At 34.2% G+C, this 15,066-nt stretch overlaps 1 protein-coding gene across 1 annotated transcript in view; it reads right to left on the reverse strand.

The window, feature by feature from the left end:
* Nucleotides 1-15,066, reverse strand: part of Col24a1 (collagen type XXIV alpha 1 chain) — a 379,962-nt gene that overhangs the window by 95,790 nt on the left and 269,106 nt on the right. The window contains exons 33-36 of the mRNA XM_071618609.1: nt 4,634-4,687; nt 4,363-4,416; nt 3,089-3,142; nt 2,822-2,929 (exon numbers count right to left, since the gene is read on the reverse strand). Of these exons, the coding sequence (XP_071474710.1) occupies nt 2,822-2,929; nt 3,089-3,142; nt 4,363-4,416; nt 4,634-4,687 (270 nt within the window). The remainder of the gene's footprint in view (nt 1-2,821; nt 2,930-3,088; nt 3,143-4,362; nt 4,417-4,633; nt 4,688-15,066) is intronic.

The following is a 15,066-nucleotide window of genomic DNA, read 5'->3' on the forward strand; positions in this document are numbered from 1 at the left end:
TACTTAGTTCATTTATTTGATGTTTCCACATTAAGCATGATAGTTGATATATGGATATGAATTTCATTAATTTTTTGTTTTCATCTCTTGGAATAATTATATTTTTTCTTTGGTTTGTAAAATATGTGACTTACATATATAATATTTTTAAAATATTAAACCTCTGTTGTAATATAAACGAAACTCTTGATTATGTCAGTACTCCACAACTATACTGAATCCAAATACACATGTGTTAGCTGACATAAATAAATCCAACTGAATTTTGTACTAAAGGAATAAAACAAGATAATTTCATTTTAATATGTTCTACTTTGGAGTTCCCAGCTCCACATGTGTTTAGATCTTAGGTACCACAGAAGTAGAATTTTTAGGAATGGATGACAGACTGTGAGTCCAGTAGGTATTTCTTTTCAGATGCTCTTTTATCATACAGAATTATGCATTTGGGAAACTGGACAGTTTAGCAGAGAATTCAAGTATAAGATAAATAATTTTTTTCCTATTCAAAGAATTCTATAGTATGAATTTGGAATTTGCTAATGAATGCTTCCTTGTTTTTCAATCATTCTCAATCTTCTAGGAAGTAAAAAGAATGTAAGAAAGGTTCTCCTTCCTTGAAAAAAAATTTAAGAAGTTTTCTTTCTTTTTCTCACTCTCTTTTTTGTTGATTTTGTAAGAACCCGAGGTAGTATCTTTGTGACACTGCTTAAGGAAGAATTTTAAAAGTGAAAAATAAATCCAACACCAGGCTGTCTGATTAAGCAATAGTTCCTTGGATCAAAAAATTCTTTTGAAAAAATATGCCATGGTATTTTTATTGAGTTTATAAGCTGAAAGGCATTTAAAATTCCAAGGAGAACAACAAAAAGAATAAAAAAGAAACACACGTGTTGTTACTAAAAAAGGCAGCAAAGATGTGTACTAGGCAGAATTGTTCCTGGGAAAAATTACGAAGCAGATGAAATCTGTGTTTATCATTTTTCCATGCCTTGTTTTGAGCCCCTTCATTTCTGCTCTTCCCATCATCAATTGTCATGCTGCATCATCCTGAGGGTCCCTGCTTTGTATGTCTTTCCTTTTTCCCAGTGTGTTTGCCTTGCTAGGAACTAAGTTAGTTGGCTTAAAAAAATCCATGCTAGAGTATGAATAATTATCAGCAGCTTTTAAAATATAAAAACATAAATGTAACAAGAATTATCAGGAAGATAATCACAATTTCTTGAACTTGTTACCTGACTTCTCTGTGGGTCTAGCCTGATACTAATGGAAAAAAAAATAAATTCTCTAAAAAAGATTTTACAAAACTACCAATAACCCTAGGAAGGCAAAAGATAGTACCAAAACTGCTATTTAGGCAAGGCTCTCTCTTCTGTTTTCTCAAAACAGAAGTCAGAAAATAAAGAATTAGTGCCAGCTCAGCTATCTGCTGTATTTTCTTGTATGAACTACTAGACTGTGAGTCTGAGTTTTTTCCAGTTACAAAATGGGAAATAATATCTATAGTTATTAGGATGGTATGAGAATATATAAATGAGTGTGTTTTGCTCAGTGTCTGGGGCAAAGATATTTAAGATAGTTTAGGGAGGATTCTCTGGGACTTTGTATATGCTATGGTGGAATACTCATCACAGTTATTTAGGACTGAGTGAAAATATAGGCATTGCACCACTATGGTAAAAATGGAAGGAAAAATGACTCAATTTGCTAGTGCTCACAACCACTTCTGGTTTATCCTCATTCTTCAAATGTCACTTTGAAATACACTGGTACGATTATCCATTATTTGGGGAAAGATGTGTTATAGCACCGTTTTAATTGCTACTAAAGGAATTATAGCCACGAGTAAATGTGAATGATGAGATGGCCAGTTTGTGCATCACTTATGGCATTAGTTGAAGAGCTTTCTTCTTTGTTCTGCAAACTAATTGAGCTGAATGGGGCAGGGACTATCATATATAGGACACTAATGATCTGAAGGTTGGAAGCCAAAGGAAGAAAAGTAGAGGAAGAACACAAAAAGATAACCAACGTTATAAATCACTACTTTGTCTCCCACCCCATCTGCATGATCAGTTTCTCAATCTTTATCGAGCCCCCCTTGTAGAAATACTGAGGTTTATGGGAAGAGTATTTGCTTCAGAATAGGTATGATCTCCCTGAAAAAGCAGACCAAATGCTTAAAAGTTAACTTTTAATCTTTCAAAGGCTGATGATGATTGTTGGAGTTCAGAGGAAAGAGAATTTTCTGGTAGGGTCATAAGGGATAACTTCCAAAAAAGAAGAGTATTCCCAAAGACAAGAAACAGGAAAGTAAAGTTATCAGTCAGCTGTATGGAAGAATATTACAAATCCTATAAGTTAAGTGTTGAAGCTAGAGAGAAGCTGTTTGCATTATTTATTCACATCTTCCATTTGTCTAAAGGTGAGGGAATTGATTCCATGACATTTAGAATTTTCTTTAAAGTAATACAATTCAGGATCAAACATCGATAGCTAATAGTGTGCTTATAAAGAGTTTCCATGCTGCATCTAAGCTATTAAATTTACAATAAGAATGTCTATTCTATGAATAAAGTTAAAAATATTCAATCAAACTAAGACAACAAAAAATATTCCCTTACAAATGGTTTACATAAGAAATTCCAGGCCTTTTTGTATCTGGAGGGTGGATAAATAGTCCCTACATTGCCCCTTTCTCAAGGCACAATTTAACACTTCAGTTACTAAAGTGTGTTTGTATGTGTTGGGGGGTGGGTATATGCATACATATAGGAACTGAGTTCACTGAGTATTTGAAAATGAACACAGCAGTACTCACCGGAAGGCCCATTCTACCTTGACTACCAAAGGGCCCAATAGTTCCTGGTAAGCCCATCTCTCCTTTTTCTCCATCTTCTCCAGGAAGTCCCCTTTCTCCTGGAGTCCCCTGGAAATCAATGAAAAAAATTTCAAAAGAAATGCAGTGAAATAATTATGCCACACAATATACTGGTTTGTATATGGCATACAAAAACAATCGTTTAATGTTTTATTAAAGATTTCACAAAACATCTATTTTATATGTAAGATTAAAAATACAGTTTACCTTTAATCCATCTTTTCCCTGGAGACCTTCTTCTCCAGGAGCCCCTGGTTCACCCTATTATGTAGCAGAAACAGTAAGATTAATTTTTTTACTATGATCATTTATCTTATTTATCTTTACTCTTTGTCCCAGCACGTATAGAAAGTAGTAAGTTTGTATTCAATTTATTTCTACTTCTACTTTATCTATAAAGAGGATATGACAGAATAAGAATGATTTAATTTGCCTTAAATAGCTTAGCAGAAAATTTAAATAGAATGTTGTAAATTTAAATATAAGATGGTTCCAGAATATTAATAAATGTTAGGTAATTAACATATTCATGTGGTAGCTCTAAACGTGTGCTTTTGAGTTCAAGGAATGTAAATACTACATTTCATTAAATAGTGTATTTTGCTATGCTCAATTTACTTGACTATGATTATTCTACCAAATTTTTAGGGTTTCTCCTTGAAAGACAGCAGAGAGGTCATGAAACCTTGAGAAGCTGCCCTCTACATAGGGAACTTAAAGAAATATTAGAGTCATAGTTTAAGAAGCTATTTAGAGTAGCACTGGGTCTCTTGATGCCTAAATTATTTTAAAATAAATTTATTCATTTTTATTAATAGTTATTTATATCTCCCATCACTGATGTTTCCATCACCCTCACATCTGACTCACTCCACTACCCTAAAAAAGGGAAAGTGAAAAGAAACAAAGCAGATACAAAAGTATATTTCCCCAGTTTGTCTTTTAATGAACAAATGCTTCTTAAAATTTTCTCGGATACTGTGTTCTTGGGGAAAATTCCTTACTACAGCTCAAAATAAAGCTATCCATCATAGTAAAAAACTTCTCTAAGATAATAAATTACAACTATTTATAATATTTCTTTGCATATTATTAACTTTACATGATTCTAGGGTGCTTTTTAAAATATAAATTAGATTTCAATCTTTCATCTCTTTTAGGTCAGGAGATATCCTGAGAGTTGGTCACTGGTATTCATGAATTCCTTCCAAAGGCTACTATAAGTGACAATCACAGTGATGCCACATTTTTGGCAACTGATTTTGAGGAAATAGTATATGGGGTTAGGACTCGAAATGCCTCTAAGTGAGAATGTAAACAGGGTTTAGTTTCAGCTTTTGAGATTATTAAATAAAGACAAACATTTTCTAAAGGGATCAGAAAGGTTTATTATGCTGTATTTGAGATGTTTAAAATGGTAAGTTTTAAGTCCCTGAAATTAATGAGTCAGTGCATTAAAAAGGTTTTGTGAAAGTACTTACTCGTAATCCTGGTTCCCCAGGTCCTCCAACACTGCCCACAGGTCCAACATCTCCCTGAATAAACAAAGGGAAAGACTAAACTCTTTTCACTAAAACTGCATATCTAGGGCAGGCATATCATAAAGGGTTAGGAATTCCAAAATACTTCACAGTTTTTATCTGTGGGCCTTCATCAAATTTCAAGATCTGTGTTTGCAACAATGGGGCAAATGCAAAGAATTCAATGGTGATAGTTTAGAGAACCTCTCTTTAACTGTTATAGGAAGTTTACCTTAGTACCCAGTTCACCTTGTAGACCAGATTCTCCCTCAATGCCTGGAGGTCCCTAAAAGAGAATGATCTGACACATTATAAAGGCAGTAACACCTCATAAGAAAATAATAGTAATTTTTAGCTTAAGGGTAACCAATATCTAAGTTTAGGAGAGGGTTTTTTGTTGTCTTCCTATAAACCTCATGGGATTAGACCAGATACTTACTGGTACACTTTAACAGTACAAATGAAAAACAACTTTACCTGAAATCAGGACCAGTTTCTTACAATCTTTCTTCTCATCCTTTAAGCCTTAGTCAAAGAATGAAAAACAAAATACCTCCTTCTTCAAATTTTCTACTTTCAGGGACAAAAGTGTTTTCTGTCTTTTTGCTTTTCTCATCCTTTTCTGTTGTGTCCTCTGGAACCAACTTCTTTAATAAAAATTCAATTTTGCTAAATGATTTTATAAAAATATCACACAAATAATAGATAAATTTATTCACTCTTACAGTTTGGATATGAGGTGTCCACCAAAAACTCATGTGTGAGACAATGTGAGAAGGTTCAGAAGAGGAATGATTGGGTTGTGAGAATCTTAACCCAGTCAGTAAATTAATCCCCTGATGGTGATTAACTGAGTGAAAACTGAGGCAGGTAGGGTGTGGCTGGAAACTGAGGTGGGTCATTGGAGGTGTGCCTTTGGGGTATATATTTTGTGTCTGGTGAGTGGAGTCTCTTCCTACTTCCTCATCATCATGTTTGCTGCTTCTCTCTGTCACATTCTTCTACCATGATGTTCTGCCTCACCTCCAGTCCCAAGGAATCAAGCCAACTATCTATGGACTGAGACCTCTGAAACTATGAGCCCTTAAATAACTTTTCCTCCTCTAAAATTGTTCTTGTTGGGTATTTTGGTCACAGCAGCAAAAAAGCTGACTAAAACATTCACATTATAAAAGAGACCTACTTCTCTCTTTCCCCTCCATCCCTCTCCTTCCTCTCTTTCTTATATTTTTCAGAGATTCTTCAATTATTTTTGATCCATAGATGGAACTCTTCATTATAATTATTAGGAACTGAAATATCTTTTATATAATTTTGTAATAGCTTAGATGAAAGCAAGTTCAGTTTTTTATTTTGACTCAGCTGCAATCCAAATTCATTCTTTTCCCCAAAATAAAAGTTACACATGCACAATACAATAAGTGGGCTTGTAATGAAAAGCTTTTGTCCCATTCGTCATAGGTGATTACTTGCTGGGAGCCACCTATGAACTATGGCTAAACTGGGCTATGTTGGACCAATTAGGCAGAAAAGCCTAGTATCAGGAACTCCCAGTAAGAATCCACTGATTCAAGAATGCCCGATTTGTGTGGTGCCCTGCTCAGGTCATTACTCAAGTTCTATCTCAGCTCCTGAGATGGGAGTGACCCACTGGACCCAGATAATCTCTTGAAGATGTGTGTATCTTAAGATGGCTTGTCAAATGCCAATCAACCTGTGTACTGCAAGACCCCTGCCACAGCAGAAGCAAGCACCAAAACAAGACTCCTCCCATTGAAACCTTACCTCTGCCTTTGAGGTACTCCCCCTTAAATAAAGAATCAGGGCCTTTTTTCAATTGTTCAGTTCCAGCTCCTATCAGGTCTGGAAGATCCATCAGACGCTCCACTTTAAAACTAATTTCTGAATATATCTTCATTTTTTACTGATTATTTCAGACTTTTTATTTTCCAAGGCAGTTCATAGCTCCTTGGCAGGAACCTGCTCTGTCGTGGTGCAGGCCACCTCAATGATTACTTTTCAAAATAATTTTTATTTTTATTTTTTAGTAATTACTTCTATAAACTAATACTTCTCAATGGGTGACTCTTCTAAAAGTAAAGTTTCCTTATACTATATTCTTTTTGCCATCATTTCCCTAATTTTTAATAGTTTTTATTTTAATTCTTTGAGTTATTTTTGTAACTTATTCACTGTTATGAAAGGTAGTATAGTGCAGTACTTAGGAGAAAGGATCCTACAAAGCAAAATAGCCTGTGTTTCTGCTTTGTATCAGAAATTATAGAACTTAATTTATCTCTCTAAGGCTAAAACTCTGTCTTAAGAGAAAATGACAACTCTTTCTGGACTCCTTCCATGTCAAAACTACCATTAACCTGAAGACTAAAAAAATATACTTTTGAATAATGAATGAATAGTAGAAGGAATGGATACCAGGGGAGAAGTAAAAAATTGTTATAAAAATGAGAATAGTAATATAATATATCAAAGTCTCTGGGACAGTATGAAGGCAGTTCTAAGAGGAAAGTTCATAGAATTGAGTTCATACATTAAAAGAATAGAAGGGTACCAAATAAGTAATCCCAAATCCCTAGAAAAAGAAAACACACCAACACCCAAATTGGTAGAAGACAAGAAATACTTAAAAACAGAGCTGAAATCAAAGAAATTGAGAATAAAAAAATACAAATGATTAACAAAATGAAGAGTTGATTTGTTTTGAAAGAATAAACAAGATGGATAAATCTTTAGCCAAATGAACCTAAGAAAGAGGGACAAAACTCAAATTAACAAAATTCAAGATGAAAAAGGAAATATCATCAGATACTAATGAAATCCAGAATATCATCAGAAACTAATTTGAAAATTTATATTCCAATTAGCTAAAAAATCTTGAAGATACTGAAAAATTCCTAGAGAAATTTGACCTACCCAAATTGAACCATGAGAACATAGAAAACTAAGATCAATATCAAGTATCAATGAAATTGAAGCAACTATTAAAAGACTTCCAAAAAAAATAAAAGTCCAGGACCAGGTGAATTCTCAGCCAAGTTTTACTGGAACTTTAAAGAAGAACTAATACCAATCCTCTTCAAATTATTCCAGGAAATACAAAAGGAGGGAACACTGTCAAACTCATTCTACGAGGCCAGTATCACTCTCATACCAAAACCAGACAAAGTACATCAACATAAGAAAACTTCACACCAATATTCTTGATGAACACAGATGCAAAAATTCTTAATAAAATACTGGCAATCTGCATGCAAAAACACATTAAAAAGACAGTGCATCATGATCAAGGGGTTTTATCCCAGGAATGCAAGGTTGGTGTATCACATGGAAATCAATAAATATAATTCACACATAAACAGACTTAAGGACAAGAGTCACAGATTATCTCAACAGATGCAGACAAAGCATTTTACAAAGTACAGCACCCATTCATGTGTAAAACACTAGAAAAAATAGGGATAGAAAGAACTTACCTTAACACTGTAAAGGCTATATATCACAAACCTAAGGCTAACATTATACTGAATGGAGAAAAACAGAAAACATTTTCTCCAAAACAGAAATAAGACAAAGATGCCCACTTTCATCACTCCTATTCAATATAGTCTTTGAACTCTAGCCAGAGCAATCAGACAAGAGAAGGAAATAAAAGATACAAGTAGAAAAATAAGAGATCAAATTATCTGTTTCTATCAACATGATTCTATATTCAGAAGACCCAAAAAACTCTACCAGAAGACTTTAAGAGTTCATAAATGAATTCAACAATGATGTAGGATACAAGATCAAAAGTCATAAATCATGTTTCTATTCTTTAATGATGACTCTGCTGAAAAATAAATGAGGAAAACTATTACATTCACAATAGCTCCCCAAACAAAACAAAATAAAACAACAACAACAACAACAACAACCAAAAAAAACAACAACTTAGGAATCAATCTAACAAAAAAGGTGAAGGATCTCTACAATGAAAACTATAGAACAATAAAGAAAAAAGTTGAAGAAGACCTTATAAGATGGAAAGTCCTCCCCTGTTGTTGGATAGGCAGAATTAATATTGTCAGAATGGCTATATTATAAAAAATGCTATACAGATTCAGTGCAATTCCCATCAAAATTCCAATGATGTTCTTCACAAAATTAGAAAAAGCAGTTATGAAATTTGTTTGGAAAAAATAAGAGACCCATAATAGCCAAAACAATTCTCAGCAAGAAAAATGAAGCAGGAAGCGTCATTAATACTGGACCTCAAATTATACTATAGAGGTGTAGTAACAAAAATAGAATGGTACTGGCACCAAAGCAGGCACAAAGACCAATGGAACAGAATAGAAAACACAGAGTCAATTCCACATGAATAGAGTTATCTGATACTATAAAAGGGTGCTGAAAAATACATTGGTGAAAAGATGACATTTTTAAACACACGAGCCTGGGAAAACTGGAAATACATATATAGTAGAATGAAATGTAATCCCCATCTCTTACACTGCACAAAACTCAACCAAAAGTGAATCAAGACCTAGAAATTATACCAGAAACTCTGCAGCTGCTAGAAGAAAATGAAGGCCCAACACTCCAACATTTAAGCACAGGAACTGACTTTCTTTTTTTATTGGTTGTTCAAAACATTACAATGCTCTTGACATATCATATTTCATACATTTGATTCAAGTGGGTTATGAACTCTCATTTTTACCACGTGTACAGATTGCAGAATCACACTGGTTATACATCCACATTTATACATACTGCCATAGTAGTGTCTGTTGTATTTTGCTGCCTTTCCTATCCCCTTCCTATCCCCCCTCCCCTCCCCTCCTCTCCCATCTTCTCTCTCTACCCCATCTACTGTAATTCATTTCTCTCTCTCTTTTCCATTTTCCCTCACATCCTCTTATATGTAATTTTGTATAACAATGAGGGTCTACAGGAACTGACTTTCTTAACAAGAGTCTTAAAGTGCAAGAAATAAGATAAAAAATTGATAAATGAGATGGTATCAAATTGAAAAGATTTTTTTCATAGCAAAGCAAACAAGAGCACGAAGAGAGAGCCTACTTAATGGAAGAAAATCTTTGCCATCTGCTCTTCAGATAGGGCATTAATATCCAGAATATACAAAAAAAAAAACCCCAAAAACTTAACACCAAAAAACAAGATAACCCAATCAATAAAAGGGGAAAATAACTAAATAGACACTTCTCAAAAGAAGAAATAGAAAGAGTCAACAAATATTTGAAAAAATGTTTAACATTTCTAGTCATTAGGGAAATGCAAATCCAACTACATTGAGATTTCATCTCATGCCAGTCAGAATGACAACTATCAGGAATACAAGTTAGAAGGATTTTCAAGATGGCAGAATAGAAGTGGTTGCATTCCTGGATGCTCTGTGGTATGAAATCAAGAAAGCAGACAGATAGCTTCTCTGCAAGGTGGATGAACAAAAAAAGAAAAGGGTGGGGGAACTTTACTGGAATTTAAAACTGGATATTCAAAGCAGAATGGGGACACAGGAGATTAGATACAATAAAGTAAGGGAAAAAATCCCCAGTGGCACAGGCTAGAACCATTAGCCAGAGCAGTCCCTCCATGAGTGTAGTAGAAGGATAAGGGAATTAAATGAAACTGCATTTTTGGTAGGCCCAAGGTGTATCTGGATATGGAGCATTTAGGGATCAAGGACTTTGCCATCAAACCTGAAAGACACGCTGCACCATACCTATGTGCTGGGAAAGAAGCCTCCATCTCTACCAGCAGTGTGTGGAGGACAAAGGAAGGAACCATTTTCAGGTGTGGTGTAAGATACTGACAGCTGAGGGAGCGGATTTCTGGCAAACCTGTGTTTGGCCTGAAATATAGGCCCAGGAAACACACTGCACAGCACAGAGTGTGCTTAAGGGATCTGGAGAAAATTAAATGTGGAGAGAGGTTTTCACAGGAGACAACTAACTGGTTGCAGAAACCCATTTGCTCTACCCATCCTCCTCCAATCCAACTGCTTGCAGGACCTGCTGGGAGAGATGCATCTGGCCAGAAACTCAGAAGGACAGGGGTGGGTTCTGCACATGATGTATGGGACTAAGAATTGGCTCTCCACACAAGTGGAACCCAGAGGAGATCCCCTGGTGTACCGTCTCCCACTATGGATCAGCAAGTACTGGGTGTTAAAGATGTGCTGATTTAAAATCTCCAGACCAAATGGCATTCAGGAAAGAGCCTGGAACTTGCCTAAGCCTAAACTGTGTCTCCAGGAATTAAACCTATGGAATTACACCTCACTCCAGCAAGCACCAGATGCCCTCTCACAGCATCAAGCACCAGATGACCCCACCTAAAATTGCTGAGAAGCTGGGGATATTTTGGATCCAATGGAAAGAATTTTTAAATTTTTCACCAATATATTTTTTAAAAATTCTTTTTCTCTGTTTAATTGTGACCTTGATGGCACATGGACATTTATACATTTTGATATTTGTTTTTTTCTCATTTCTAGCATTTTTGAAGCCAATTATTTTTCATGGATGTGTGTGTGTGTGTGTGTGTGTGTTAACTAGGATGTTTGATTAGTAAATTTTAGTTTTGTTTGTATTCTTTTATTTTTTAAAATTTTTTTAAAATTTTTACTTTATATATATAATTTTTTTTCTCCTGTTTCCTTTGATTCTCTTTTCTTCTGCTAACATCCAATTTCTACTGTTCTCACTTCACCTTCCTTTAAATTTTTACTTCTATCTTGTCTTCTTCTCCCTCATAATGATCACGTCCTATATTATTTCTGTTCTCTCCCTGTCTACCATTTGAAATTCTAAACCTTTTTGCAAACTTGTTGTTTTTATTATAGGCAATAACTGATCATATAATTTGTTAATTGTGATAATTAATGTTGCAGACATCACAGTAGGAACTTTTTAATTTAATGCCGCATATTGTTTGCATTGGTTGATATTATTCGTTTCCTCCTAAACAGAGAGGTACTAGAAAACTTCAGGGACACTATAGTCCACTGGTAGAACCTCTATTGCCTCAGATCCATAGTGATACATGGGTAGACACACAAACAATATGAAAATGCAAAGGAATAAATCACCCCAAACAAACCAAGATACTCCAATAACAGAATCCATCAATACCACAGTGGAAGAAATGTCAGAGAGGGAGTTTAGAATGTACAAAGTTAAACTGATCTGCAAAGTAAAGAACATTGTAAGGAATGACATCAGGGAGAAAATACAGAAAGTGAAAGATGACTTCAATAAAGAGGCAGAAATTCTGAAAACAAACCAACAAACAACATGAACAAAAAACAAGCAGAAATCTCAAAAATGAAGCAAAAACAAACCAAATTAAAAGATCAATAGAACAATCACCAAAAGACTAGACCACTTGGAAGATAGAACCTCAGGCAATGAAGACAAACAATATAATCCTGAAAACAGAGTTGACCATGGAGAGAAGATGCTAAGAAACCATGAACAGACCTTCCAAGAATTATGGAACAACATGAAAAGACCAAATTTAGAATTTATCAGGATAGACGAAGGTGCAGAAATACAAACCAAAGGAATGAACAATCTTTTCAATGAAATAATATCAGAAAATTTCCCAAATCTAAACAATAAAATGGAAAATCAAATATAAGAGGCTTACAGGACCACAAATGTACAAAATTACAACAGACGCACACCTATGCACTTACATGGATCTTGTAAATAAGCAGGGGTTTCTATACTCATATCAGATAAAGTGGACTTCAAGCCAAAGTTAATCAGAAGGGACAAAGAACATATTGAATTATACATTAACAAGACATAACCAATGGAGCATCCATGTACATCACATAAACACTTCTCAATTTCAAGAATCAAATAGACCACAAGACAATAATACTGAGTGACTTTAACACACCCCTCTCACTACTGGATATATCATCCAAACAAAAACTAAACAAATAAACTATAGAACTAAATAATACAATCAATAACTTATACCTAATAGGCATATATAGAATATTTCCTCAATCAATGAGCAAATACACTTTCTTCTCAGCATCACATGGATCCTTTTCTAAAATAGATAATATGTTAGGACACAAAGCAACTCTTAACAAATACAAAAAAATAGAGATAATGCCTTGCATTCTATCAGATCATAATGGAATGAAATTAGAAATCAATGATAAAATAAAAAATAGAAGCTACTGTAACACCTGGAGACTAAATAATACACTATTCAATGACAAATGGATAACAGAAGAAATCAGGAAAGAAATAAAAAAATTCTTAGAGGTAAATGAAAACAGTGGTATAATATATCAGAATCTCTGGGACACTATGAATGCAGTTGTAAGAGGAAAGTTCATTGCATTGAGCTCATTCATTAAAAGAATAGAGAAAGTTACTGAATAAATGAGCTTACATTATATCTCAAAGGCCTAGAAAAAGAAGAACAAATGAACACCAATTGCAGTAGAAGACAGGAAATAATTGAAATCAATGAAATTGAAACAAAAGAAATAATTTAAAAAATTGACAAAATGAAAAGTCAGTTCTGTGAAAAAAATAAATAAAATTGACAAACCCTTAGCCAGGCTAACAAAGAGAAAGAGAGAGAAAGCTCAAATTAATAAAATTCATGAGGAAAAAAGAAATATCTTGATAGACACTACTAAAGTACAGAAGATAATCAGAAACTATTTTGAAAATTTATACTTCAATAAAACAGAAAATCTTGAAGACATAAAGAAATTTCCTAGAAACATATGACCTACCCAAACTGAATCAGGAGGACATACACAATTTAAATGGATCAATTTCAAGCAATAAAATATAAGATGCCATAAAAACCCTACCAACCAAGAAAAGCCCAGGACAAGACGGATGCTCAGCTGAGTTCTGAAAGACCTTCAAAGAAGTGTCAACACCAATACTCTTCAAATTATTCCATGAAATAGAAAAGAAGGGAACCCTTCCAAACTCATTCTGTGAGGCTTAGTATCATTCTGATACCAAAACCAAACAAAGACACATCAATGAAAGACAACTTCAGACCAATATCCCTGATGAACACAGATGCAAAAATTCTCAATAAAATTCTGGCAAATTGCATACAAAAACATATTAAAAAGATAGTGCACCACAACCAAGTGGGGTTCATTCCAAGGATGCAAGGTTATTTCAACATGTGGAAATCAATAACTGTAATTCATCATCACATTGATAGACTTAAAGACTTAAATCATATGATCATCTCAATAGATGCAGAAAAAGCATTTGACAAAATACAACATCCCTTCATGTTCAAAACACTAGTGAAAACTAGGGATAGTAGGAACATATTTCAACATTCTAAAAACATATATGCTAAACCCAAGGCCAACATCATTCTAAATAGAGAAAAATTGAAAGCATTGCCTCTAAAAACTGAAACAAGAGAAGGATGCACTCTTTCACCACTTTTATTCAACACTGTCCTTGAAACTCTAGCCAGAGCATTTAGGCAAAAGAGAGAAATTAAAGGAATATGAATGGGAAAAGAAGAACTCAAACTATCACTATTTGCTGATGACATGATTCTATATTTAGAAGATCCAAAAAAATTCCACCAAAAAACTTGTAGAACTAAAGTGAATTCAGCAGAGTAGCAGGATATAACATTAACAACTATAAATCAAATGCGTTCCTATAAATCAGTGATGAATCCACTGAAAGAGAAATTAGGAAAACTACCCCATTCACAATAGCCTCAAAAATATTTGGGAATCACTCTCACAAAAGAGATGAAATACCTTTACAATAAAAACTACAGAACACTAAAAAAAGAAACTGAAGAATATTTTAGAAAATGGAAAGATCTCCGGTGCTCTTTCTCTAGGCAGAAATAACATTGTCCAAACAGTCATACTACCAAAAGCGTTATACAGATTTAATATAATTCCTACTAGAATTCCAATGATGTTCTTCATAGAAATAGAAAAAGCAGTCGTGAAATTCATTTGGAAAAATAAGAGACCCAGAATAGCCAAAGCAATCCTTAGAAAGAAAGTGAAGAAAGAGGCATTACGATACCAGATCTTACATTTCCTACAGAGCCATAGTAATAAAAACGGCATAATATTGGCACCAAGACAGACATGTAGACCAATGGTACAGAAGAGAAAACACAGACAAACCCATATATACAGTTATCTCATACAAGACAAAGGTGCCAAAAACATACATTGAAGAAGAGATAGCCTCTTCAACAAATGGTGCTGGAAAAACTGAAAATCCACATGTAGCAAAATGAAATTAAACCCCTATCTCTCACTCTGCACAAAACTTAACTGAAAGTAGATCAAGTATCTAGGCATTAGACCAGAGACTCTGTGCCTACTAGAAGAAAATGTAGGCCCAATATTCCATCTTGTCGGCTTAGGAACCGACAACAAGATTCCTAAAGTACAAGAAGTAAAATCAAGAATCAATAAATGGGATAGTATCAAACTAAAAAGTGTCTTCACAGCAAAGGAAACAATCAAGAATGTAGAGAGCCTACATAATGGGAGAAAATCTTTACCACATGCACATTAATCTCCAGGATATATAAAGAACTCAAAAAACTCAACACGAAAAAAACATATAGCTCAATCAATAAATGGGC

This window comes from Marmota flaviventris, chromosome 10 (genome assembly GCF_047511675.1).
Source record: "Marmota flaviventris isolate mMarFla1 chromosome 10, mMarFla1.hap1, whole genome shotgun sequence".
NCBI classification, from domain to species: domain Eukaryota; kingdom Metazoa; phylum Chordata; class Mammalia; order Rodentia; family Sciuridae; genus Marmota; species Marmota flaviventris.